Genomic DNA, 27752 nt, shown 5'->3' with positions numbered 1-27752 from the left:
AGAAAACAAAATAGATGTATAAATCAAATGATGTGTGATTTAATGTGAAAGTGCATTTGTTAGAGAGAATTGTTTTTCACATTCAGACCCCCAGCCAGTTACTGGACTGTTTACCTGGGCAGACAAAGCCAAAACATTTCAGTCTCTAACCCAAACTTGGTGAGTCGAGGAGTCCAATCCATCATTACACATCCAGGCTATGACCCTTCACAGTCGTCCAATGACATCGCCTTGCTGAGATTGAGTGAGCCAGTGAACTTTACCAGCTACATCAGCCCAATCTGCCTGGCTGCTCATGACAGTGTCTTTCACAACGGCACCACCTGCTGGTCCACTGGATGGGGAAGAACCGGCTTTGTAGGTAATGATCATCATTTTGACACATTGGACTACATGTAATCTGGATTATGTAACCAGATGAAAAATAACAAAGTACTTGTTATTGTACAACATTTTATTGTAAACCTTACTAGTAGTTATAAATTGGTAAAGTGAGATACTTTTGCCAATTTAGTTTCCTTAAACTTTGAATTAGGACCCACATACTGAAACCTGACATTATAGCGTGGGTTAGGATAATGGAAAGCTTAGGATTTTTCTTACCTGAGTCAATTTTTTTTTAATTTTTTTACTGTACTAGATAATTGGAAGAACAACGATGAACCAAACAATTCAACAATGTCAGAACAAACCCCCTGGCCAAACTCCAGATTTTATTCAGGCAATACTGGCAAAATAAAACACAACACAGGCTTACATAAATATTACAGTATCCACTTATTAAATCAATTAAATCTAATTAAAATATCCATTACGTTTTATTAATCCATTAACATTTTCCTTTACCATGTTATTGTTCCCTTTCAAACTCTTCTGTGTTGATTTAAAAATGTTTTGCTCTTTTCCTTAAAGTAAATATAAATTATCTGGAATTACTTTCAATATTTCTATATTGGAATTAATTAACATCATAAGAAATTGATAAATACTTTATTTGACAGTGTCCTGTCAATATATATTAGTTACTATAGTAATAACTAAAAATTATGCATACAACTACATGTAACTGTCACATATAGTAGATGACAAGGAAGTGCCTGAAAAGAGGAAATTACCACAACTGGCTTTAATAATATAACTTGGGAACTTACAAAATAAATGTAGGAGTTTTAAAAAAATTTACCACTCAAAGTAAAGACGACACCGAACAGAGAATGGCATGTACACTGGCGGTATATATAAGGAACAAAACAAAGGGAGTAATTAACTAGACATACCTGAACAGAATACTAAATCAATGTGGAACCATAGTAATACACCAGGAAGGAAATGGAAGAGAACAGATCTAATTAATTTACTAGAAAACTAACAATGAAACTCAGGCATGAACAGAACAGAAAACAAACTGAACATGTGACAGTCCTCGCACCGTAATAAGTCCAACAACGGAGGGAAGGTGTGCGCCCGAAGGCTGACGAAGGGCTGGTGTCGGGTGTGACTCGGTCTACTTCTGTGCTGCCGAGAACTGCTGGGCGAAGTTATCGACAGCGCCGCCGAAGAGGTCGCTGTCACAAACTTTGACAGACTCCCTCATCTCAGCCTGGGTCAGCTGTAGATAACGATCCTGGGCCACAAGTGTGGACATCATCTGCCCAAGGGACCGCGCTGTGACTTTCGTCACCCGTAGGACAAGGTCCGTCACTGTGCGCAGTTCCTGCAACAACCCTGGGTCAGAACCACCCTCGTGCAGCTGTTTGAGTGCCTTGGCCTGGTAGACTTGCAGGAGGGCCATGGCGTGCAGGGCGGAGGCCTGTCCAGCGGCACTGTAGGCCTGGGCTTAAAGGAACACTCCGACTTTTTGGGACTTAAGCCTATTCACCTTATCCCCCAGAGTTAGATAAGTCCATACATACCTTTTTCATCTCCGTGCGTGCTATAAGTCTGTTTGACGCACCCACCGCTAGCCTAGCTTAGCACAAAGACTGGATGTAAATGGTTGCAGCTAGCATACTGATCCAAATAAGTGACAAAATAACGCAAACATTTTCCTATTTACATGTTGTGATTTGTATAGTCACAGAGTGTACAAAAAACAAAGTCACATGAGACACAGACATATTTTAACCGTATATATACTGGGAACTATATTCTCTGAAGGCTAAGCACTGCTACTTGGGCGGAGTGATAACCGCAGCACCTGAGACGCGCCATTGTTTCTTCTGTCAACAAAACCAACGTGACGAACTATCTATTAGCGGACGTGAATGGTGATCATGGCTGATTTTGAGGAAATTTCAGATGATTTTTACTTGGTCAATATCCAGAGCAAGTAGCCATTTCTTCATCCGGTCAGCGTTTTTAGTTGGAATTCTATGAAACATCATGGTATTACCTGGTCTCCCCTGTTTATTGTCACAGCTCTTTACAATACAGCGAAAACCCATGATTGTAAACTACGCTTTTACTATTTATAAATTGCTGACTATGTTACCCAAACTCTGAACGAACTCTCTGCTCCTCACCACGGCGCGTCTCAGGTGCTGCGGTTATCAATCCGCCCAAGTAGCAGTGCTTCGCCTTCAGAGAATATAGTTCCCAGTATTTATACGGTTAAAATATGTCTGTGTCTCATGTGACTTTGTTTTTTGTACACTCTGTGACTATACAAATCACAACATGTAAATAGGAAAATGTTTGCGTTATTTTGTCACTTACTTGGATCAGTATGCTAGCTGCAACCATTTACATCCAGTCTTTGTGCTAAGCTAGGCTAGCGGTGGGTGCGTCAAACAGATTTATAGCACGCACGGAGATGAAAAAGGTATGTATGGACTTATCTAACTCTGGGGGATAAGGTGAATAGGCTAAAGTCCCAAAAAGTCGGAGTGTTCCTTTAACTTACAGGCCTTGGATTGGAGACACGGACTACCATGCCAGGCGGCAGCACTTTGCGGACAAAGCTGCATCGCAACTGCACCCTCCACCTGGAGGTTACCCACTTATCCTTTGGCCACCCCAAATGTGGGGATGTGAAGATATCATCCAGCTTAAAGATTCGGGATACGATGGAGGGTTCCACTCGTGCCTGACGCTCTCAGCGGCCCAGGAAAGCATGGCCTTCAGGTTCAGACTCGAACAACGCTACTCTCTTCGAAGGGGGATGCTCAGCCGAATCTTCATCCCCAGAGGACTATAGCCCACTCTCCGATGCAGTGATGGACATCTGGTCCTCCGCCAGAGCCCCGTATTAAACTCTGGGTCTCCTCTGAGAAGGACCAGCAATCTCAACCGGAAGCTCCACAGCTTGTGATGCGCTAGAGGAAAGGGGGGGCCCCCACTGTGATCCTCAGGTCACCCAGTGTATTAGCCAAAGTAGCCATCTGCTGGGCAGAAGGACTAAATCTGGAAATAGCAGAGAGTGACTTGTAGACACTCATGATTACAGAGCAGAATCTGGAATGAAACGCTTAGCGCCAAAGCAAAAGCTGAACTGAGCGAGCGCACCGCGCTTCCTTATATACCCACTTCAGGGGTGGAAATCGCAATGCAAATCTCGCTCGCTCGATGTCCATTGGCTTGCTTTGTTTACACACAAAGATGGTAATTCTGCAGGAACTCCTCCACATATTTCTCCAGAGGTCGACTGCTCTGATGGAGGAAGAAGAGGAGATGATCCTCAGACCGTCTTCTTGACTCAGCCAGATCCATGTTTCCTCTTCTTGTCTTTGGGTTCGGTGTTCTGTAGATGACAAGGAAGTGCCTAACAAGAGGAAATTATCACAACTGGCTTTAATAATATAACTTGGGGACTTACAAAATAAAGTAAGGAGTATTAGTAAAGTTTACCACACAAAGTAAAGATGACACCGAACAAAGAATGGCATGAACTAAGGGTATATATAAGAAGCAATATATAACAATGAAACTCAAGAATGAACAGAACAGAAAACAAACTCCACATGACAGCAACTAACCCTAAACAAAACCTAATCCTAATCCTAACCCTATAGTAGCACATTTAGTTATATCACTCAGTACTTAAATTACACTGTAACAAGGACACCTTAAAATAACCAAAACATTTATGTAACATTTACAAATATGAAGTCAACTTTTACTTTTTATTTTATTACCTTAACCTTAAGATTTATCTCAGATTTGTTCATCATTTTCCTATACCATTGCTTTTCCCTTTTCCATTGCATTGCTGACTCATCAGTTTAGAAACACAAAAGTTCAGAATTTTCACATGAATATGACTAATTTTGACTAATTTCATAGACTGAAGTAACTCCAATTGACAAACTGCAGTCACACATTGTATGCATTTCATATGCAAGAGACAACGGTCACATTTTGTTAACAGAAATATAAAGCCAGCTCTTCCTGAATGACATTTGTGACATTTTGAGATTATTTTTCATGGAAGTCGCTTTCTGTTATCCATGGAATTAAAAGTTATTAAATATATTTTAATGGCAAGATAAATAAATTAACATTTATTTTAATCGTATTATTACTATTTTTAAATCTGTACTGTAAGTGTATCATACAGTGATCCATATTTTCATCAGAATGCCTTTAAAGCCAGATTTCTTGATATGACAATTAGGTGATCAGCCCAATTCTGGAACTCTGCAGGAGGTGAAGGTAAATGTGATGGGGAATAAGGAGTGTGACTGCAGGTTTCAAAACCTCCCATTTTGGGACATAATCACTCCGACAATTATCTGTGCTGGAGGAGAGACGGGCAGAGGAACATGTTATGTAAGTTACAACAGTTCCCACAACATTTTTGAATTCTTGATTGTGATTTATTGTGAGACTTTCCAAGGGGTTTTCTTTAACATGCACGGCTATGAAGAAGATCCAGCATGACCATATTGTACCTTAAAGGGATAGTTCACTTTAAAATGAAAATTCTGTCATCATATTCTCACCCTCAAGTTGTTTCAAACCTGTATGAATTTCTTTCTTCTGCTGAACACAAAGGAAGATATTTTGAAAAATGTCAGTAACAAAACAGTTACCAGGTCCCATTGACTTCCATAGTATTTTTTTTTTTGTCCTACTATGGAAGTCAATGGGACCTGGTAACTGTTTGGTTACTGACATTTTTCAAAATATCTTCCTTTGTGTTCAGCAGAAGAAAGAAATTCATACAGGTTTGAAACAACTTGAGGGTGAGAATATGATGACAGAATTTTCATTTTAAAGTGAACTATCCCTTTAATACCACTTAATCAGAGGTGGAAAGTCCAGGTTCAGAAAGTAAAAGTCCTCCTCAGTATTTTGTTCCAATCACCTGGATTTGCTAATTAGCACAGTTTTTCAGCCAGGAGATAGAACTAATTAGTGAAATCAGCTGACTGAGTTCATGGGTGGAATAAACATATGGCATGACTTTTACTTTCTGACCCCCTGGACTTTCCACCTCTGCACTTAATATTGTCCCTGAAATCAGTGCTTCGCACACTTGTCCTGTGTCGACACCCCCCATGGAAGAGAGAGGTAGGGTGAGACATGCACCGAAACGGGTCGCAGCTGTTTTTGAGGACGTAAAAAGGGTGTTGTTTTACACAACCATTGAGGAATTTCAACCAAAGTATGTTACAAACTTTACATGAAGACCCTAAAGAATCATACCAACTTGTGGAAAATGGGCATTCGATGACCCCTTTAAACTGAAGACTCTGGTGCTTAAGTACACTTTAAATATCTACTGTTGTGTTTAAGTTTTGAAATGCAGAATTCACTCAGCATAAACTTCAAATGTATTTAGGTGACATTAAAATTGCAATTAATCTACACTGTAAAAGCGTTGAACATAGATAAATATTATACTGATAACAAACTTTTAGTGAACGTAAAACACATTGCAATGGCATTCCAAGTAAACTTAAAGTGTGCTAATGGCATCATTATTGTGTGCTTCAAATACAATAAAGTAATCTTTATAAATATGACACTGCTTAAGAATTTGCCTTTCACTGACACCCACCAGTATAACAGTAACTTACTTTTCCGGAGAACATTAGAGAGACAATGAAAAACAGATGTATGTACATTGAATGTTGGAAAAAGTAGGGACTGGATTCGAACCCAAGTGCACATGATTTACTAGTTGTGCCACCATGCATATATGCATCATGCAATATCTTCCTTTACTGTTACTTTACTGTATTACTATAAGCAAAAAAAAATTCCATTAATGACAGCACAAATTATATGGATTTAAAGACTGTGAATCGCCAAGAAAAGTCTCTTTTTGCAGTAAGTAATGCGTGAAAATAAACGTGAAACTGAGTTAAACTTGAAGCTGTTGGAGAGATAAAGCAGACACAACATTAAATATAATCTACAGAATGTTTTGCTTCCCTTTTACCTGACATGATCTGTTATTAACGCTGTAGGAAACATTTGTATAAACTGGCACAACGTTATAGTTTTATTCTTATTGTGCACGCACTAAAAACACAGACAGTTACGTTCGTTGTTGGGAGAATGTGAACGTGCAGATCTGCTTGCGTGCGAATGGAATAAAACCATATGTAACATTTCTCTGCCGATTGGCTCAGCGTACTTCTGCACAACGCTGGTTACTGATGTAATAGTGGTTCTATGAATAGTGGAAGACCGCCAGAGATGGTCGAACATAGTGGAAGGAGTCGCGTCTCTCGAGCCATATCGAGAATCTCGCATTGATTAGTCAAGTCAAGAATATTTGTATAGCGCTTTTCACAATACAGATTGTATCAAAGCAGCTTCACAGTATTAAATTAAAATAATAATAAAACGTCCATGTTTTGTAATGCTAATCAATAGTGTTATTCATTGATTAATTACATTGAATATCCCCAACTGAGCAAGCCAAAGGCAACAGTGGCAAGGAAACGAAAAACTGAAGTGACCTAATGGTGACCTAATGGAGAAAAAAAAACTTGGCAGAACCCAGGCTCAGTCGGGGGCCAGTTCTCCTCTGGCGGTTATGAACTAGAGGCCGGATTTAACTGTAAGATTTAAAAAAATGTATATGAATGCCTGGCTGAAGAGATGCGTCTTTAGTCTAGTTTTGAACTGGGAGAGCGAGTCTGAGCAACGAACAGTATCAGGAAGGCTATTCCAGAATTTTGGAGCTAAATGTGAAAATGCTCTCCCTCCTTAGTCACCTGTGACCCTGACCGATGACGTGTCGGAAGCTATAGCTGCTCCATTCATGTCACGGTCATTCTCTGCAGTCATTCTCTCAGTCCGAGTGACCAGAGACTCTGGCGGTCTTCCACTATTCATAGAACCAAGGTTACATCAGTAACCAGCGTTCTATTTCACTGTTACAGACCGCCAGAGACGGTCGAACATAGTGGAAGTCGAATACAACCAAGTCACGAGGGCCGCTCACCTAGATACTGTCCGCTAACACAGCAGAACTGACCAAAGGAGTAGGGGCCACATTAATCCTGTAGAATCTTATAAACGTGCAAGGTGACGTACATGTAGCCGCTGCACATATTTCAGAAAGGGGCACCCCACGTAGTGCTGCCCAAGAAGTAGCCACTGACCGGGTTGAATGGCATTTAATAGATGCCTGACCAGCCTGACCAGCCGAATCATATGCCTCTACAATGGTATCCACCACCCAATGAGACAACCTTTGCTTCGACAAGGGTGAGCCTCTCTGACAGGCATCAAAACGGACAAACAGCTGATCAGTGGTGCGCCATGAAGCAGTCTTCAACACATACTGTCGCAATGCTCTCACTGGACACACAGATGTCTGGGAAGCCTCTTGATTAAACGCTGCAAGCTGAATGGGTTGGTTCACAAAGCGATCAGACAACACTTTAGGTCGGAAAGCTGGATTCGGCCAGAGTGTAACTTGATTGTACTCAGGCCCCCATCTGAGACACTGTGGACTCACCGAGAGGGCATTAAGCTCACCTACTCTCTTCTGGTTGACGTTATAGCCAAGAGAAAAGCACTCTTCATCGAAAGACTCTTAATATCAGCTTGTTCTCTTAATAAGGCGGTAAACGCAGGCTGGTAAGCACCATCTGAAGATCATACTGGGTATGCATTATCCGTGCCGGTGGATTAAGACGTACTGCTCCCTTAAGGAAAGCCACCACCAATTTCTCAGCACCAATCAATATCCCCCCCAAGGGGTTCCAATGTGCTGACAAGGCTGCCACGAATACCCTTAGAGTCGCTGGGGACCGCCCAGTGTCCAATAAATGTTGTAAGAATTCCAACACTGAACTGATGGAACAAGTGACTGGGTTAACAGACCGATCTGTACACCATGAAACGAAGATCTTCCATTTACTGGCATAAGTGTGACGTGTTGATGGAGCTCTTGCATTCATGACAGTGTTCCTCACATCTGCGGAACACTGTGAGAGCTCCTGCTCAACTCCAGGGGCCATACACATAGACTTAATTTGCCCGGTGAGGGGTGCCAAAGCTCCCCGTTCATTTGTGACAGTAGGTCCTTCCGAGCTGGTAATGGTTGCGGTGGACCGGTCGTAAGGGCCAACAGCAGACTGAACCACGGTCTTGCTGGCCAGCAGGGTACCACTAGAATAAGCCTGTGTCGTCTCACCTGCACACGCCTCAGCACAGGCCAGAGAAGTGGAATTGGAGGGAAAGCATAGAGGAGGAGATCTGGGTCAGGGCATCCTGGCCTAGTAATCCCTGCTCCTCCTGCTCCGCGAACCACAGCGGACAATTTGTTGTCTTCCTGCTGGCAAAGAGGTCGACTGCTGCGGTCCCATAAAGTCCCCAAACTGACTGAACTACCGCCTTGTGCAGACACCAGTCCCCTGGCTTCGGACCCGATCGAGAGAGTGAGTCTGCCACACTGTTGCAATGACCGGGAATGTGTGCCGCTCTGATCGTCAGGAAGTGCTGGTTTGCCCACAACAGCAGCACTCGTGAAAGTCGAAGGCAAGGTAGAGACCTTGTGCCCCCTTGGTGATTGATTAAAAACACCACTGTGGTGTTGTCGGTCCGCACCAGGATGTGCTTCCCGATAACTCCTGTCTGAAGTGTCTTAGGGTGAAAAGCACTGCCCACAGCTCTAGGATGTTGATGTGAGATGTCGTCTGCTGCAAGGTCCAACTCTCCTGCACGCCCTGGTGTTGCCACAGCCCTCCCGATCCGGAGAGAGAGGCATCTGTTTTCACTACTTCTCTGCGTGCTGGGGGTGGTCCCATTGGTACACCCCCTTGTAGAAATTGTTCCCATCTCCAAAGCCTCAGGGAGACAGAGCAACTGGTTGTCACCAAAACAAGGGTATGTCGGTTGTGAACTGCTGGCAACCGCCTGGCTATCAACCAACGCTGAAAGGGGCGAAGGTGTAAAAGGATTCATTTTAGGATTCATTTTAGGATTCATTTTAGGATTCATTTTAAACTCCTTTTATTTGCTTTTAAACACTTGAATGGCCTTGCCCCACCGTACCTCGCCGAGTTACTGCATCCCTATATTCCCAGCCGCTCTCTCAGGTCTGCTGACCAGCTGCTCCTGACAGTGCCTAGAACTAGGCTAAAACTTAGAGGAGAACAAGCTTTTGCTGTTGCCGCTCCAAAACTTTGGAATGTATTGCCACTAGACATCAGACAAGCTTCTTCACTGTCTCATTTTAAATCTCTGCTAAAAACCCATCTTTTTACTTTGGCTTTTAACAGCAGTTAATCGTGTTTGATGTGATTTAAGTGAGTTGTATGGCAGTAAATTATTATTATTATTATTTTTATTTATTTATTTGATTTATGTATTTTTCTGTATTATTATCTTATTTTATTACTTTTATCTTATTGTGCTTGTTGTATTTTATTATTTTTAGCCTATTGTGTTTTTATTGTTGTGTTGTACAGCACTTTGGAAACCTTGTGTTTATTTAAATGGTGCTATATAAATATAGTGGATTGGATTGGATTGGATAAAAGCCCTAAGTGAATGGCTGATGAGGCTGCCGTGAGAAGGCCCGCTAGCCGTAAGAAGTGGAGATAAGGTAGCTTGCGCATAACCTGGAACCTCGCTATGGCTCCTCGTATAGCCTGCCTGCTGCATGCTGTGAAAGTAGCCCTCATTATTCTGGAGTCCAGATGCAATCCCAGAAAGCATATTGACTGGCATGGAGTAAGGCAGCTTTTCTCTAGGTTTACCCTCAGTCCTAAAGCAGTAACATGCTCCAGTAGGCGCTGTGTGTTGTTGGCTACTTGCTGAGGTGATCTGGCACAAAGCAGCCAATCGTCCAGGTAAGGGCGAATCAACATGCCCTCCCGTCGTAGAGGTTCTAGTGCAACTTGCATACACCGTGTGAATACACGGGGAGAGAGGGAGAGGCCAAATGGTAGGACTCGATATTGGTATGTCCTGCCCTGGAATGTAAACCGAAGAAACCTTCTGTGATGAGGTGCAATGGGGATGTGGAAACACATGCCGGGTTCGACTGCTTGTAGGACATATTTGACACGCAGCATGCCGGAAAGGAAAGTGTTTGAGATTCCTGTTTAAGCGTCTGAGGTCGAAGATTGGCCTGAAACTTCCGTCCTTCTTGCGAACTAGGAAGTACTTTGAATGATATGACGATAAGTCGCCACAGGGCGAGCAGGTGGTCTACGAGCACGGGATGGCTCCCTTCTCGAGTCATACCCAGGTCGAGTAGCCTGCTGTACAAGCCTGTAAGACTGTCCCTGCCTGTGTTGGAGTGGATTTGCATGACGAACAGGCATTCGATGTGAGGATGGTCCATAATTCACACTGCGCTCAAAGTGCTGGGACCAAGACTCCACTGCACGAACAAAAATCTGCCTAGGTACAAGTGGTAGTTGACGAAGATTGCTACGGCAAGCCTTTGGAAGTTTAGACTGTGCTACCCAAAACTTCCGCCTAGCCTGTGTAGTGAGCCCAAGAGCCTTTCCGCTAGAGAAAGCGATTGAACCCAAGGCTTGTAAGGAAGCCTCAAGTAACTCTGATGCGGTATTATCTGGTGGGTTAGTACTCAAAGCAGAATGAAGTGCTAACAGAAGATGAGCCATGGAATTTCCCACACGACTCAAGCCTGAGACAGTATTATAAATCCTTACCAACAGATCATCTGTGCGTCTACACTCTGGGTTAGGAGCCTCATCTGGTGACACTATCAGTGAAGAAACGCATGGCTCAACTCGAGGCATGTTACCAAGGCCCTTTTCGTCGGCTTCAGCCATCGCCGCTAGTGTACGAGCCACGCGATCAGGTCTGGATAAAGGAGCTGACCGAAATGCAGAAGAAAAAATATCTGTGAAGTCAGGACAACTTGGCATTAGGAAATCCTCCTGCTGGGAAACTGAGCGACGCAAGAGGTTTGACTGGCCTGGCAGGGGAGGAGGTGGATCCAAATTCTGCTTAGCGAGCGCCATCTTGAGTGTGTCCTGCAGAGAGAAAACCACTGAAGAAGGCGCATCCTGAAGGCCAGAACCGTCGTCGCTATGGGAACGTTGGAACTGGGAATGTGAGGGTCTCGTCTCCTCCATGGGGGTATAATAATCCTGTTCGTCCCTGTCTAAGGAGTCAGAGGCCGCAATAGATAAAGTGTCTGGTTCTCTCTTTGAAAAACTGGATGCCAGCTCACACCTGGGCAAGGGAGGAGCTAAAACACCCACCCCTGTCCCCTCACTCACATTCTGACAAGTAGGGGGTACAGATAATAAGGCTTTAATACTCTGAACTGCGTTCGCAAGCTCAGCTACTTGCTGGGTCAACGTACTCGACTCCGAGAAGGTTCGCATCTTCTTTAAGGGCCTTCCAGTCCCACTGGCCACACGCTTGCTACCCACATGAGACACTGCCCCAGCTGATGTAGCAGAATTCTTAATCTCAGGATCTAATTCAGCCAGTCGACGTTGTCTCATCTCCAAGGCCATCAAACCACATTCAGGACATGGGTCTACAAAAGCCTCTCGGAGGTGATCAATGCCTAGGCAAGTGGGACTGAATATGAGAATCCATGAGATCCATTGGACCTGGGCAGAGGGAGCATGAAGCTGCCATAACTTCAGACCAGTAGATGAAAAAAACCCTGGTCAACCAATGGGGTTATAATAAAAAGGCGTTACAGTTGCCACGATAAGCCTTGTCAATGTATCACTCTGGTATACACATAAAGTAGTCGTTTCAGACAATAAACAATACTACACGCAGTCTGACAGAACCCTGGTTAACCACTGAGTTCACGTGAGTACTCACCTCAACACTGCTAGTACTGTAGCAATCGGTTCCAAACAAACCCTGGACAACCAGTGGGTATATGGTCCGATGCACGTCGATAATCCAATAACAATCCAAATATTTCTCCCGAGACACAGCTGTAGCGGGGAGCAGTTGCTCACCAAAAACGCTGTGCGCGCTCGAGCGAGATCTCTTCGCGAGAATGACAAAGAGAACGACCGTGACATGAACGGAGCGAATATAGCTTCCGACACGTCATCGGTCAGGGTCACAGGTGACAAATCAATGAGAGATTCTCGATATGGCTCATGAGACGCGACTCTTTCCACTATGTTCGACCGTCTCTGGTGGTCTGTAACAGTGAAATAGAACTGCTCCTGATGTAAAACATGATGAAATGAGTCTCGCATTACACTGCAGCTTTTAAATGTGACGCATTAATTGAAATTATTTCAATACATTTTACGTTGTTACTTTTCTGAAATCTACGTTTCTGAATTTATTTGACATTTTTATCTTTTGTGTAATTTTTGAGAACTGGTCAGGATAATTTTAATAATTTGTTTAATAACTTATCATATTTTGACAGCCCAAAAGGCTGCAGTCCACATTTCAAAGTGCAACGGGCCGACTTTTTGGGACTTTAGCTTATTCCCCGTATCCCCCAGAGTTAGATAAGTCTATACATACTCTTTTCATCTCCGTGCCTGCCGTAACTTTGTCTGACGCACCCACCGTTAGCCTAGCCTAGCAATTTTCAGTAATATTTTACTCGGTACATGTTCAGTAATGCTTGCGTTACAACACACTTTTAGTTTTAATTGTAAAAAAAAAAAAAAAAAAAAAAAAGCAAAACCGCGAGACATTAACGAATGAAAAATGCAAGTAGCCTAGGCTAAATTACCTGTTCGTGGTCAGTCAATAGCCGCGTGTGGTGTCCAAGTTTGTAAATGGATTAAATGGCTGCGTCTGATATATTTGTATAGCGATTAATTTTTTACATTAGTGCCGTGAGGTATGATTTTGGCCTCTGTGCTTGCATTGGCCAGTGGAAAAGCAGCTGCGTGAAGATGGCATGAAGAAGACTGTACAATCGCGAAATGGACATATGCGCATTAGGCTACTGGCTACTCTATTTGTTCTGTGTTTTCTAAGCAGTTAGGCTATGTTTAGGTGGTATTTTTCATGTTTTTCATCATGTTTTCATCACGCAATTATGTTTTTGATGCGGTGGTGTTGACTGGTTGAACTAGTTCATGTAACATGTAAGGGTGGCGGCAGCGCTGCCGATAAAGCACCTAAAAGCTGTCACAAAGAACCGGCAAAATCAATGATTATGAATATGTCAAATATAGCAAGGAGACATTTAAATTGTTTATCAATAAAGATAAAGTTGACGATGCTGACTCGCGATCTTCGCAGTAGTGAATGCGCCAGAGAGAAATGCACATTTCATACGGATAGCCTACATAAGCAGAGAGCATTCTGGTTTTTTTTTTTCGTTTTGAATTGTTCTGTTTAAAAGTAGACATTTCAATATAGATATATTTTTCAGGTCTGTGAAGTATGCTATACACTGAGTTTCGGTTAATTTATGAGACAAGCTCCAGTTCACGCGCAGGCACCTCCGTATCATAGGCTATCTATTGTCTGCTATATGTAGGCTACTTCTTATTTATTAAATCAAGGCAATTGGTTGATGAAACATTGATTAAAATTAAGATACAATTAATACAAAACGAAATTTTGTGCCAATTCTTTGATGTCTCTGTGAAATTTGATGTACAGTCCGTAACGGAGACGTCCTTACATTGTTTTTTCCTCAAATGCAAACACGAAAAATAAAATAAATATTTTATGTTCTGTTGAGAGCCAACCCTTCTTCATCCGTTGGGTAGGCTAGTATTACTTTTGATTTGCACAGTGTAATTCATAGAATTACTAAAAAATATTTTAGTTAAATTAAAATAATTTATCCTAAACTAGTTTTGTGGTGTAGGTCTACGTATTTTATAATGTTAACTTCAAATAATACTAATAGTAATTTAAAGATGTGGTAGCAATATTGGATCTGGACGGGAAGGGTAACTGGGAGTTGAAAGGGGTGTGTTGCGATTCTGCAGGTTCGTGGATCTTAGTGTCGCGATTTCGGTTTCATATCGCATATCGTTACAGCCCTAGTCATTTTAGAATGTTAAGTTCTACTTCTGTAGTTATTTTGGTGAAAGTAATTTAGAAGTAATACAGGAGTAATGTAACGCATTACAATTGTGAGACAGTAATATTGTCTCTTCTGAAACTCCCTTTGAAAGGAAGAGACAAATATCAGACTACCAGTGTTACGAACTGCTCCGAGACGAGAGTTAAGATCCAAACGCAGCTTTTATTGGGCAATCCAAAGGCGTAATCCAGTGTACAGGCAAAAAGGTAAAAACACAGGCAAGCAGTCCAAACAAACAAACAAACAAACAAACAAAGTAACAAAACAGGCAGGGACCAGAGGCAAGAGAGTAATCCAGGGAACAGGGCAAGATATCCGAAAACCAAGAAACAAGAAACCAGGGAAAACGCTCAGAAATGCAGTTTAACACTAGACAAGACTTCGCAGTGATTGATGGGGTGAACCAGGCTTATATGGGGTGAACTAAACAAGAAGATGAGATACAGGTGAATGTGATAATGAGTGCTGATGAGTCCAGGCAGAGAATGATGGGAGATGTAGTCTGTGTGAATAATAATAGTCTTGATGTGGAGTGCCCTCAGGTGGCTCTCAAGGGCACTCCAGCTGGTGACCGTTACATAGCCCCCCCTCAAAGGAGCGGCTTCCAGACGCTCTAAATTTGTCCAGGAGGGAGGTGGAGCGGAGGCGGACCCGGGGGCGGGATGGAGGGCCAGGCCCGTGGAGCGGAAGAGGGCCTGGAGACTGCGGCAAGACGGGTGGCCAGGGTGGAGCAGGCGACCAGGGTGAAACAGGCAGAGCAGGCGACCAGGGTGGAGCAGGCAGTGCAGGCGACCAGGGCGGAGCAGGCAGTGCAGGCGACCAGGGCGGAGCAGGCAGTGCAGGCGACCAGGGTGGAGCAGGCAGTGCAGGCGACCAGGGCGGAGCAGGCAGTGCAGGCGACCAGGGCGGAGCAGGCAGTGCAGGCGACCAGGGAGGAGACGACCCTTCAGGCGGCCAGGGCGAAGCAGACGGCCAGGGAGGAGACGACCCTTCAGGCGGCCAGGGTGGAGACGACCCTTCAGGCGGCCAGGGTGGAGACGACCCTTCAGGCGGCCAGGGTGGAGACGACCCTTCAGGCGGCCAGGGCGGAGACGACCCTTCAGGCGGCCAGGGCGGAGACGACCCTTCTGGCGGCCAGGGCGGAGACGACCCTTCTGGTGGCCATGGTGAAGAAGACCCTTCTGGTGGCCACGGTGGAAGCGGCAGTTCAGGAGACCATGGCGGCGCGGCCTCTATGGTCCCATCGTGGGACCTACTGCCCCCCCCAAACATTTTCTTGGGGGCAGCTACGGGGTCATAGGCTGGAGTAGATACCGGCTCAGGAGCAGACACCGGCTCAGGAGCAGACACCGGCTCAGGAGCAGACACCGGCTCAGGAGCAGACACCGGCTCAGGAGCAGACACCGGCTCAGGAGCAGACACCGGCTCAGGAGCAGACACCGGCTCAGGAACTGACACAAGAACAGTAACGGCCACAAGAACAGACACAAACACAGAAACAGGTTCCAGAACAGACGCTGGCTCCGGCTCAGGAACTGCGACAGACACTGGTTCGGAAGCGGCCATCTTGTGCGCAGGCACTGGCTCGGCGGCGGCCATCTTGTGCGCAGACACTGGCTCGGCGGCGGCCATCTTGTGCGCAGACACTGGCTCGGCGGCGGCCATCTTGTGCGCAGACACTGGCTTGGCGGCGGCCATCTTGTCCGAAGACACAGGCGAAAGGGCAGTCTTGGTGGGACGAGACTCTTGAACGGCCTCTGGCTGGGCAGACGTGACGTGAACTTCTGGCTCTGGCTCGGCTGACGTGACGTGAAGCTCAGTCTCTGGATCGGCAGAAGTGAAGTGAAGCTCAGTCTCTGGGTCGGCAGAAGTGACGTGAAGCTCAGTCTCTGGGTCGGCAGAAGTGACGTGAAGCTCAGTCTCTGGGTCGGCAGAAGTGACGTGAAGCTCAGTCTCTGGGTCGGCAGAAGTGACGTGAAGCTCAGTCTCTGGGTCGGCAGAAGTGACGTGAAGCTCAATCTCTGGGTCGGCAGAAGTGACGTGAAGCTCAGTCTCTGGGTCGGCAGAAATGACGTGAAGCTCAGTCTCTGGGTCGGCAGAAGTGACGTAAAGCTCAGTCTCTGGGTCGGCAGAAGTGACGTGAAGCTCAGTCTCTGGGTCGGCAGAAGTGACGTGGAGCGTAGGCTCGGCAGGGCTGACGTGGAGCGTAGGCTCGGCAGGGCTGACGTGGAGCGTAGGCTCGGCAGGGCTGATGTGAAGATATTCAGGAACAGTGGCCATCTTGGGATAATGGCCCTGGAACGGTGGTCGTGGCTGTTCGGGCGGTCCTCTTGGCAGTATGTGCGGACATCAGCGGTGGATCTGTCACGCTGGAAATAAGTCCTGGACACCCATAGACCGATCCGGTGGCAGGCTTTATGGTTGCCGTGACGTGAAGATCAGGCTGAGGGGATATTGCGGGCTCCCGAAGCTCCTCCTCCACCACGCCCACGGTCAACGATGAGCCACTCAACAAAAGGGCCAGGTCAATATAGTGCTCTAAAGTCCAGTGAGGATCATGTAAGGGCATAAATGAACAGAGCGGTTCAGATAGTCCTCCTCTGAAGAAAATCATAAGGCATTCGGTGCTCATTGTGGTGAGATGTGCCAGTTCAATAAATTCTTCAATGTAGTCTTCGATTGACCGATTCTCTTGACGGAGACACACAATCCTCGCTGCTGGATTCATTTTTTTGGTGGTGGCTTACTGGGCTGCTGGATCTATGGTTGGCGAAGTCTTCTGTTACGAACTGCTCCGAGACGAGAGTTAAGATCCAAACGCAGCTTTTATTGGGCAATCCAAAGGCGTAATCCAGTGTACAGGCAAAAAGGTCAAAACACAGACAAGCAGTCCAAACAAACAAACAAACAAACAAAGTAACAAAACAGGCAGGGACCAGAGGCAAGAGAGTAATCCAGGGAACAGGGCAAGATATCCGAAAACCAAGAAACAAGAAACCAGGGAAAACGCTCAGAAATGCAGTTTAACACTAGACAAGACTTCGCAGTGATTGATGGGGTGAACCAGGCTTATATGGGGTGAACTAAACAAGAAGATGAGATACAGGTGAATGTGATAATGAGTGCTGATGAGTCCAGGCAGAGAATGATGGGAGATGTAGTCTGTGTGAATAATAATAGTCTTGATGTGGAGTGCCCTCAGGTGGCTCTCAAGGGCACTCCAGCTGGTGACCGTTACAACCAGAGTCTTTAGTTTAGGAGCAAAATCTGAGCACAGAATGTGATGTGGTTGAGATCTCTTCTAAAACTTTAAAGGAGACCGTTGTGAGAGTTTTAGAGTCTTTGTCTCAGGAGATAGCCTACGTGTGAGAAGCAGGAGACTCAAGCTAAAGTCTCCATTTAATGTTAAAGTAACCTCATTTCTGTAATTTCTGTCAGAACAGTTGATATATTAAAGAGATTTCTTTTTTTTTTTGGGGGGGGGGGGGGGGGCTAGCTTTCATCAGACAACATATATATGTTCAATATAGGGTGTGGTATCTTTCAAATTAATTTTTATATGAATTAAAGTTCCTCTCTTTCATTTTTTAGGGAGATTCTGGTGGTCCATTACAGTGTAAGCAGGATTCTGTATGGATCTTAGCTGGTGTCACTATTTTGGGGATTTCTTGCTTCACTGGAATTACACCCGACGGTTATGCTAGAGTATCCGTATTCCAAAACTGGATCTTGGAAAATATTAATGGATCAGACATTGGATTTGTGACTTTTAAATCTGATGGTGAAGATAAAGACAGCAGCTTTCTGTGCTATGGAGAAGAGATGGGTAAGTGTGAAAACAGGGAACAAAACGGGTTCTATGTAAAGCCGTGGACACACTTAATGACTGTAAGGCCGATTATGAATGTAATTTGATACTTTCGACTGATCATGACCAAACGCACCGAATCAGAGTCAGTCGGTGTTCACAGTCATGTTTAAAATCTGCTCCAGTCATTGGAAACATTTTGCAAGTGTGTAACAACTCGTCCGATATCAAAGACAAAATTAAACATAAAAAAAATAAGGGGGAAATCACATCCAAATATAATTGCCAAACACCAGCTCAAAATTAATATATATCAAAATAATATTTCACAACACCATAAAGCAATAATAAGCTACATTCACCCAAAACCCAGTCCAATGAGTCCTTCAATATTAGTTCAGTCCATACAATGTAAATACAAAATCATAAAATGATAATATGGATGATGTGTGTGTAATGGACGTAATGAACCTGTAATCCAGCAATGATCACTCAGATTGTCAGTGCACAACAGTTCAAAGTTAGTTCATTTGTGACCACAGTCCCATCACAGCAAAAAACTCACTACAAATTGTAGTCCTTCAGGGCAAAGTTGAAAAAGGAAAAATATAATCCACCAAGGTAATCCAACAGAAGAAAATCTGATGCTGGGGTAGTCCGTGCTGAATACAATGATTTCGGGTAGCACATCAAACATAAACAATTGAGGAAACATATATGGCCTACATTGAGCGTTGCAAACACACTGTTCCTCAATTAGTAACCAAAAGAGGCATAAAAGTTGAGCCTCAACTCAAAACCCCTCCAAGAGTGCGCCATCTCCAAGTCCAGTCACCACATGGCTAGCAAGCTAGATCACTCCTTCTCTATATATACGTTGCCCCCTGTGTGACCAGCAAGATAATTGTAACACAGCTATAGTCAGCCAGTAACAGTGAAAAGAAACACAAGTGTGTTCAGTTCAGTCTTATAATGTTTCAGCTAGTCGTTAAGTGTGTCCCCGGCTTTAGTGGAAGTATAGCTATCATTAAATAAAATCAACAATATTTTTTACAGCATTTATTAAACTCAGGAGGTGTTTATTTTACATACGTTTGTAATATTAAAAGTTGTGTGGATTAAAGTGAAAGTTTACCCAAAATTGTGTAGTAAGCAACAGATCGAAATTTCAGCCAGTTCATGTAATTTTAAGTGTATGTGTATACTGTATATATATATAGTTTCAGGCCTTTTCTACCCAATTGGAAATGGAGACATAAAGAATCCCTCTCAAGATGATGGAAGCTCTCCAATAGTATTCTTGGACAAACACTTTGTATATTTTGGACGTGTTTATCGACAGACCTATGTAAGCACATTGTCTTCATAAATTGTGTATGTGTGTATACATTGCATTCAGAAGGTATTCACAATTCACTCCATAACACACAATGACAAGGCAAAAACCACATTTGCAATAACAAATGTATTAAAAATAACACTGTAATACTACACTGACATAAGTATTCAGAGCATTACCTCAGTTGAAGCACCTGACAGCCGTTACAGCCTCAAGTCATTTTTGGGTGTGATGCAACAAGCTTTACTCAACTGGATTTGAAGATTTTCTGCAATTATTTTCTGCAGATTGATGTTTTTTCATTTTTAAAGCATTAAATTATTCCTCAAAAGGCCTTGACATTTTCAATATTTTCATTGTCTCAATAACAATAATCATAAAAACAATATTACTTTTTTCAGCTTTTACACAAATTACATGATGAATTGTACATTACATACATACATGTAATAATTCTCATTCTTACATGGTCTTTTCGGTAACACTTTATATTACGACCCGCAAACAACTGTGTAAGTAAACCGAAATTACGGTGTACGTTATAGTGTACCTCCGTGTAGGTATAAGGGAACAATATGTTAAGTTGTGGGTAATAAAGGGGTACAACCAGATATACAAGCAAATTATGTTCTTGTGCAATGTAGTTAAATTAAACTTATATATGTGTGGCTGTATGTAAGTATGATAACAATTTTATTTATTGGCTTTTCTTACTAAACTACTTAACGTTACTACTTAAAATTAGTTTCTGCTATGATTTTAATTTAGAACGCACTATGTAGTGTTTAGTACTTACCTTATCACATTGTATTGCAATGACACTTAAATGTCAGGGCAAATATACTATGTAATGAAAACGTTTTTTTTGTTTGTTTGTTTTTCTTAATAAGAGTACCTTTCTCTGTAATTACTGTGCAAATAGTGTTGTTTCGTATTATTACATAGTAAGTAGTGTTTGTTACCCGTTTCAACTGTGCATTTACAGGGTAAGTGTAACTCCTGCTGGCTGTAAATTAAAGTGGCGCTTGTTACCTCCTTGTTCTGTGTAGTTACAGGGTAAGTGCAGTAAATATACAATAAAGGATCCCATTTAATTTCTGACTTTTTACAGTATATTTGCCCTGACATTTAAGTGTCATTGCAATACAATGTGATAAGGTAAGTACTAAGTACTACATGGTTCGTTCTAAATTAAAATCATAGCAGAAACAATTTTTTTTGGCTTAACGTTAAGTAGTTTAGTAAGAAAAGCCAATAAATAAAAATGTTATCATACTGTGCTTACATACAGCCATATATATATATATATATATATATATATACTGTATATATATAAAATGCTGGGTTGTTTCAACCCAATTTTGGGTAAAATATGGACAAACCCAAACGTTGGGTTAAAAATGTAATGTAAAAATGTAACCCAACGTCTGGGTTTGTCCATTTTTTTACCCAAAATTGGGTTGAAACAACCCCGCCTGGAATATATTAACAGAATAGGTACCTGTATAGTTTTAAAATAATTATATTATAAACAATTTGCTTGTATATCTGGTTGTACCCCTTTATTACCCACAACTTAACATATTGTTCCCTTATACCTACACGGAGGTACACTATAATTACAGAAACGTACATCGTAATTTCGGTTTACTTACGCAGTTGTTTGCGGGTCGTAATATAAAGTGTTACCGTCTTTTCTTATAAATTATATTTATTTATAATGTTATATATATTTTTTAATTATTAATTTATTTAAAGCTGCACTCCGTAATTCCCTTTCGTTGTCACTTCGAGTTTTGTCGAATAGCGACGAAATGGGGTTCGCTTAGAAGCCTATCCTCTTCGAACAGTAATAAAACGAGCCAATGGCAAGCAAATGCCATGGGTCTGCTGAATTTGCATAGCGTAACTCCGCCCCACCTCGTGGGTATAAAGGAAGTGCTCTTCGGAGCCAAGAGCATTCTTCACTCCACAAGCCATTCTGAGATAATCTCTCTTCATTCTTCGAGACGAGCTACTCTTCAGGTGTTGGTGTGACGGCGAATTCCAGCGAGCTTCATATTGCCTGCCGATCTGCGCAGTGGTCTGCCAGTCGTGAGTCTCTACCTGGGCGCTTCAACACTGCTGTTTGAGTTTTATCCTCTCTAAAAGAGCTGCACGCGGTGCGTCTTTTTATTTCTGGGTGCGATACACAGATTAAATCAGCTGATGGGTTTGGGCAAACGCGCAGACAGCATTAGTGGATGCGTCATGTTCTCATTGCGGGAACATGACCATCACAATGTAACGATCGAGACTTGATGATCGGGAACAAACCCGACGATCTATCCTCGGTCCACACACTCCTCTTCACATTGCAACCCGTGTGGTACCCGGATGAGATAGCTGACCAGTCCCGGCCAGAGGTCGCGGTCGGGCCCAGCATTTCATTCGGCGCTCCGGCAGATGAAACCTTGTCTATCGCCGCATCACAAGGTGGGCGTGAGAACACTGGAGAAGACTCGGCTGTGCTGCCTCCTCCGGGTGTGCCAGCATTGCTCGAGTCTGAACCAGAACTCTGCCAATTCCTTTCTTCCCGGACGTGCATGAAGAGGTCATGAGACTACTCAGCGGCCTCTTTAGCCTTCTCTGCCCTCGATGAGGTCGTGGCCAGTGGGTACTGTGTCCCCACAGCGTCTCCACTGGTGTGGCGACCCTAAGCACCCACCCACCCCAGAGCCTATAGGTATTTTGTCTACTCCGGTGGCAGAGACCTATAGAGCTGCGGGGCTGGCTGCCGCCTCACTGCATGCTATGCCCATCCTTCAGGTCTACCAGGCCAAGGGTGCTCATTGCTAATGCACGAGGGTGGGGCTGGTCCAGGGGTCTTGCAAGAGCTGCGTGCCGCCACTGACCTCGCTCTACGAGCGACGAAGGTGACCACACGCTCCCTGGGTCAGGTGATGTCCACATATGTGGTCCAGAAAAAACTGGCTGAGCCTGGTTGATATGCGCTAGGTTGAGCGAACCCACTTCCTCAACTCCCCATATCCCAGACTGGCCTCCTCGACGGCGCAGTCGAGGACTCTGCCCACAGTTCTCGACCGCCAAGAAGCAGAGGGCCGCCAAGGGCGCCCTCTTGCGACACTCCCCGCCGGCCCTAGCAGCAGCCTTCACCCAGGCCAGGAAGGCGCCCCAGCCCGTACCAGCCCCTCAGCGATGCGGTGCTCCCGTTACAGGCAGCTCAGAGATGGGTTGCAGTTCTACCAGAAAGACTCGGGAGAATAAATACTGTGACAATTAAAATTTATTAAGAGCTAAGCAAGCAATCAAGTTCTTTGGCGTAGGCCCCGTCCGTAGCTTGCAATCCTAGGGGTCGGACTCTGCATATCCTGCCTGAAGACAAAGGCAGGGGCGCAGCCGACCCCCTGCGAAGTAAGGGAAGGGGCCATCTGGTGGTGGTGGGGTGGATGGAGGAGAAAGACATCTTGGTGTTATGTGGAGGATGGAGGGAAGGACCCGTCTTGGTGGTGTTAAGGAAAATGAAGGGAAGGTCCCATCTTGGAAGTGGTGGGGAGGGTGGAGGTGAATGGAGCGACAGCATCTGCGAACTCAGACGTCCCAACCTTTTATACCAAAAGTATTAGGATATGATTGGATAGATGAGAAGGTAATAAGTTACGTCCTGAATGGAGCGACAGCATCTGCAAACTCAGACGTGTGTAAGTACTAGGGGTGTAACGATACACCAATGCCACGGTTCGGTTCATATCACGGTTTTGGAGCCTCGGTTCGGTTCGGTTCGGTTCGCTGTGGGGGAAAGGTTCCTGGCAGGGCACCAGCAAGAATAAATAACACTATTCACTTTTAACTTAATAACAACACCATTAATTTAACTCATTAACTATCTTTTTACTGTGTTATTTATTAGGGCCCAAGCCTTGAAAAGGCGAAGGCCCTATTGTTTTCCTTCGGATTAATATTATTATTAGGGCCCAAGCCTTGAAAAGGCGAAGGCCCTATTGTTTTCCTTCGGATTATTATTTATTATTCTTCTTCTTTATTAGGGCCCAAGCCTTGAAAAGGCGAAGGCCCTATTGTTTTTCTTCGGATTATTATTTATTATTCTTTATTATTATTATTTTACTACCTTTTGGGCACTTTTGGGGGCCTTAACGTGCTCAAAAACTCTTGAAACTTTGCACAAATGTCAGAACCCGCGGCCATTAGGGCCCGACTGAAGCTGGGACCCGGGCGTGGCAGGGGGGCTCGCCAGCGCCCCCTGGAATGGGATTCAAAAACATGTCCATATCTCAAACACGCTTGCATGTAATAATATGAAACTCGGTACACGTATAGATCTCATCGGGCCGAACAACTTTCGTGCTCTAAGTTTTACGCCAGTCCAACAGGAAGTCGGTTATTATGGGCTGTATGGAAACGCATGTTCTGGCATTTGAAACACTTGTCCTAGAGAATTCATCGGATGACCACGAAACTCGGTGTGCATGAAGTCAAGACATGGAGGATGATAAATTGCCAGGGGATTTTTGATATCTCAAACGGTTTGGCCGTGGCGAGGAAACGAATTTATGGCGAATATTGGAAACAGGAAGTGTGTTATAACATCCTCATACATTAACTGATCTTGATGAAACTTCAGCAGTGTGTTCGCTGTAAGAGGCCGATCACATGGATGTGACTATTGTGAGTCAAAGTTATAGCGCCACCAACTGGCAGCAGGAAGTGTGTCACTTTCGAAATGCTTTGAAATCACCCTCTTATTTTTACCCGATTTGCTTCAAACTTCATCTGTATAATGTAAACACACGACAGATGTAGACCTGTGAAAGGATTATTGATATCTTTAATACTGTCGCCATGGCAACGCTTTAAACTTTTATATTCTGTTTGGATGCATTTGAGGCTCTTAACATGCTTCAAATTGCATGAAACTCAACATGCATTTGACATTTATTGTGTAATAGACATGTGCGAAGTTTCAGAAACGGGCGTGGTAAGGGGCTCAGTAGCGCCACCTTTAGTCAAAAATGGGGTATTAGTTTTACCTACAGTAACCAAACTCGGTACGTATATTCTTCTCTTCGATCCGGACAACTTTCTAATTTACAGTCATTAGCTCCGACCAACAAGAAGTCAGATATTTTGGTTTGAATGTGAGTTTTGGTATATTTTAGACTCCGAGTTTTTAGCGGTGGTTTATTTTATTCACACCAAACTTTTTCAACATGATGAAAATACATTAAAGATGCTAAATTGTGAACGGATATTAAATATCTCAAACGGTTTTGCTATGGCGAGGGATTAAAGTAATGTCCAAAAAAGGAAACACTAAAAGCCTCATATCTTCTAAAAAATGTATTATACACCATTTATTTCTATATAAAAGTATACAAATATCAGAACTAAACCCATTTTGTTCTTTTATTTCAATTTAAGAATTATGTATAAGTTAAAAAACAGCCAGAATGCACTTTTTAAGTCAAAAAATAAGTCATACATAGGGCAATACTGCCCTCTTGTGGTCATCGGGTAGGCCCATTGTATATTGTATCTATATAAATAGTGACTGTTAGAATATTTTCCTACCGGTTAATCGATGTGCAATTAAAGCGGGGGCTTTTAAATCGCTAACTTAAAAGCCAAAGTAAGTACTGGACGTCCAGTAGGAATGAACTAAAACACATTCACTCTGTTCTGCTCGTTCCTCGCCGTGAACGCGTTATTGCCCGTGCAGCCGTGAGCATTTAGTTTAATTTTAAACATAGCGCCATTTCGGGGGTGGGATTGCTTGAATTGCGTGTTCAATAGCCTATTATTCTTAATCTTTTCAGTCAGCTTTTCACCCATGATTAATGAAATTGGACTCCTTGTGCTGATGTTTGCTGCGACTCATTCAGCTCACGATTTATTAAGCGGACACGTTCAGGTTTTAATAGGCTAGTGCCCACTATATTTGAATATCTGTATATTGTAATATCTATACCTAGTCACACCCTACTCTTATTAAATGTATGCTTCATAGTTCATTTTTAATTTCTAAATTTGATCAATAAATTAAATTATTTAGAATAATAAGACACTATAGGACTGTTAGCCTACCCTGTGGCTGATCAAATTAAATATTTTACACTGAAAAATAACAATGCATTAAATAATGTTTTAAGATTGTTTTAAATATAAGTTAATTAACGATCGTTGCAAAGAATGAAAGGCTACTTTTAAACATAACACTAAACCTCCTATAGGTGTCGCCAGGCGACCGTCTTAATGAGCGAGTCATTGATTCATTCGTTCAAACGAGTCGTTCGAACGACTGAGTCATTCATGAATGACACAGATCTTTATGGATTGATCATTGAATCTTTGAGTCAAGCGATTCTTTCAAAATGCGGAATCATTCACTAATGAAAAAACACGACCGTCTTAATGAGCGAGTCATTGATTCATTCGTTCGAACGACTGAATCATTCATGAATGACACAGTTCTTTATGGATTGATCATTGAATCTTTGAGTCAAGCGATTCTTTCAAAATGCGGAATCATTCACTAATGAAAAAACACTGTGAGATGCGCGATGGTTCTGCTGTGATCTTTGTTTAACTATTTTCGCTGCTGAAACAGAACAAAAACAGTCAACATTGTTGTGTGTGTGTGTGATTTTGGTTGGGTGACATTTGTATGTTACAGTTTGACAAGAGTTTATAGTTTAACAAAAGCACAATGTTGTGTTTTATTGCAAGTGCACACAAATATAAGGAAACACTTTGCAGTTTGAATGATGTCCTGTATGAACAAAATGACGGAGTATGTTTTTATGTCTCCATTTTTCGATCGATCCTCGTACACACACACACACACACACACACACACACACACACACACACACACACACACACACACACACTGCAATCTTGACATCGCAGCCACACACACAGACAGCCCCTCCTGTGTTTGTCTGTGTGGGGAGGGGGGCAGAAAGACTATTAAAAATAGGTATATTGTGCCATCTAGTGTTTTATACTATGTATAAATGTGTTTTTTCTTTTAAACAAGTGTTTTAAAGTACACTAATTTCAATTAATTCAATGCTGCATTTTTATGTATATTTAAACATTATCAAAGACTACTTTCTGTCAAAGTTAGGATGTTATTTTTTTAGTTTCAAAAGTTATCTGTCTCTGTCGGCCATTCCCCTCCCCTATTCCTGTTTTTCATTGCACGCTTTTAAATGTAAAAAAATCTTTCTGTTTTGATATATTTAAACTTTTTAAAAAATCTAGCAAAAAATGCGCCTTTTTGCACAACCCATTTTTTATTTTTTTATTTTTTCACTGTTCTAATCAGGTCAGGCAAGTCAAATGATCTGTCTTGTCCCTTAAAAAAATTAATATATATATATACCACACTTCATATGAATTTTTGGTCTTGTGTACTTACAATGGCTGCTGATTTCATGTGTCCGTTAAGTCCATGAAACTGTAGGGTGTCTAATTTTCATTTTAGTTTTCAGAACGGTGCTCACGCCCTCGATGCGCACTTTTGCAGAACACACACTGATGCAAGCTCTAAAGCGGAGATACGTTATTGCCCGTTGTGCACAAGAACCCTAAAGGCACCGGGGTGGCGGTTTTTTATATATATATATATATATATAAATAAATATAGCTGCAAGCAGCGATGGAGGGCCCAAGCCGGTGGCACCTCCACCCTGGTGCCTTTAGTGCAACTAAAGGCACCGGGGTGGCGGTGCCACCGGCTTGGGCCCGTAATCGCTGCTTGCAGCTATATTTATTTATATATATATATATATATATTTATTAGGGCCCAAGCCTTGAAAAGGCGAAGGCCCTATTGTTTTCCTTCGGATTATTATTATTATTATTTTTCTTACGACTATTCGGGCACTTTTGGGTCTCTTAACGTGCTCAAAAACTCTTGAAACTTTGCACACTGGTCAGAACCCGCGGCCATTAGAGCCGGACTGAAGCTGGTACCCGGACGTGGCAGGGGGGCTCGACAGCGCCCCCTGGAACGGGGTCCGAAAACTTGGTCCATAAATCAAACACGCTTGCATGTAATAATATGAAAATCGATATACTTATAGATCTCATCGGTTCATATATCCTTCGTGCTTTTACTTTTTACGCCAGCCCAACAGGAAGTCGGC

At 43.1% G+C, this 27752-nt stretch overlaps 1 protein-coding gene across 1 annotated transcript in view; it reads left to right on the top strand.

The window, feature by feature from the left end:
• LOC306989618 (uncharacterized protein) overlaps positions 1–27752 on the top strand; it is a gene marked incomplete at its 3' end in the record, with an annotated part of 71030 nt that overhangs the window by 4461 nt on the left and 38817 nt on the right. Inside the window, exons 5-8 of the mRNA XM_079595466.1 lie at positions 87–361; positions 4613–4767; positions 18026–18260; positions 19463–19590. Of these exons, the coding sequence (XP_079451592.1) occupies positions 87–361; positions 4613–4767; positions 18026–18260; positions 19463–19590 (793 nt within the window). The remainder of the gene's footprint in view (positions 1–86; positions 362–4612; positions 4768–18025; positions 18261–19462; positions 19591–27752) is intronic.

The sequence above is a fragment of the Phoxinus phoxinus genome (genome assembly GCF_949152265.1).
Source record: "Phoxinus phoxinus genome assembly, chromosome: 21".
Taxonomy (NCBI): Eukaryota; Metazoa; Chordata; class Actinopteri; order Cypriniformes; family Leuciscidae; genus Phoxinus; species Phoxinus phoxinus.
This window is presented reverse-complemented; position numbering and strand designations above follow the sequence as displayed.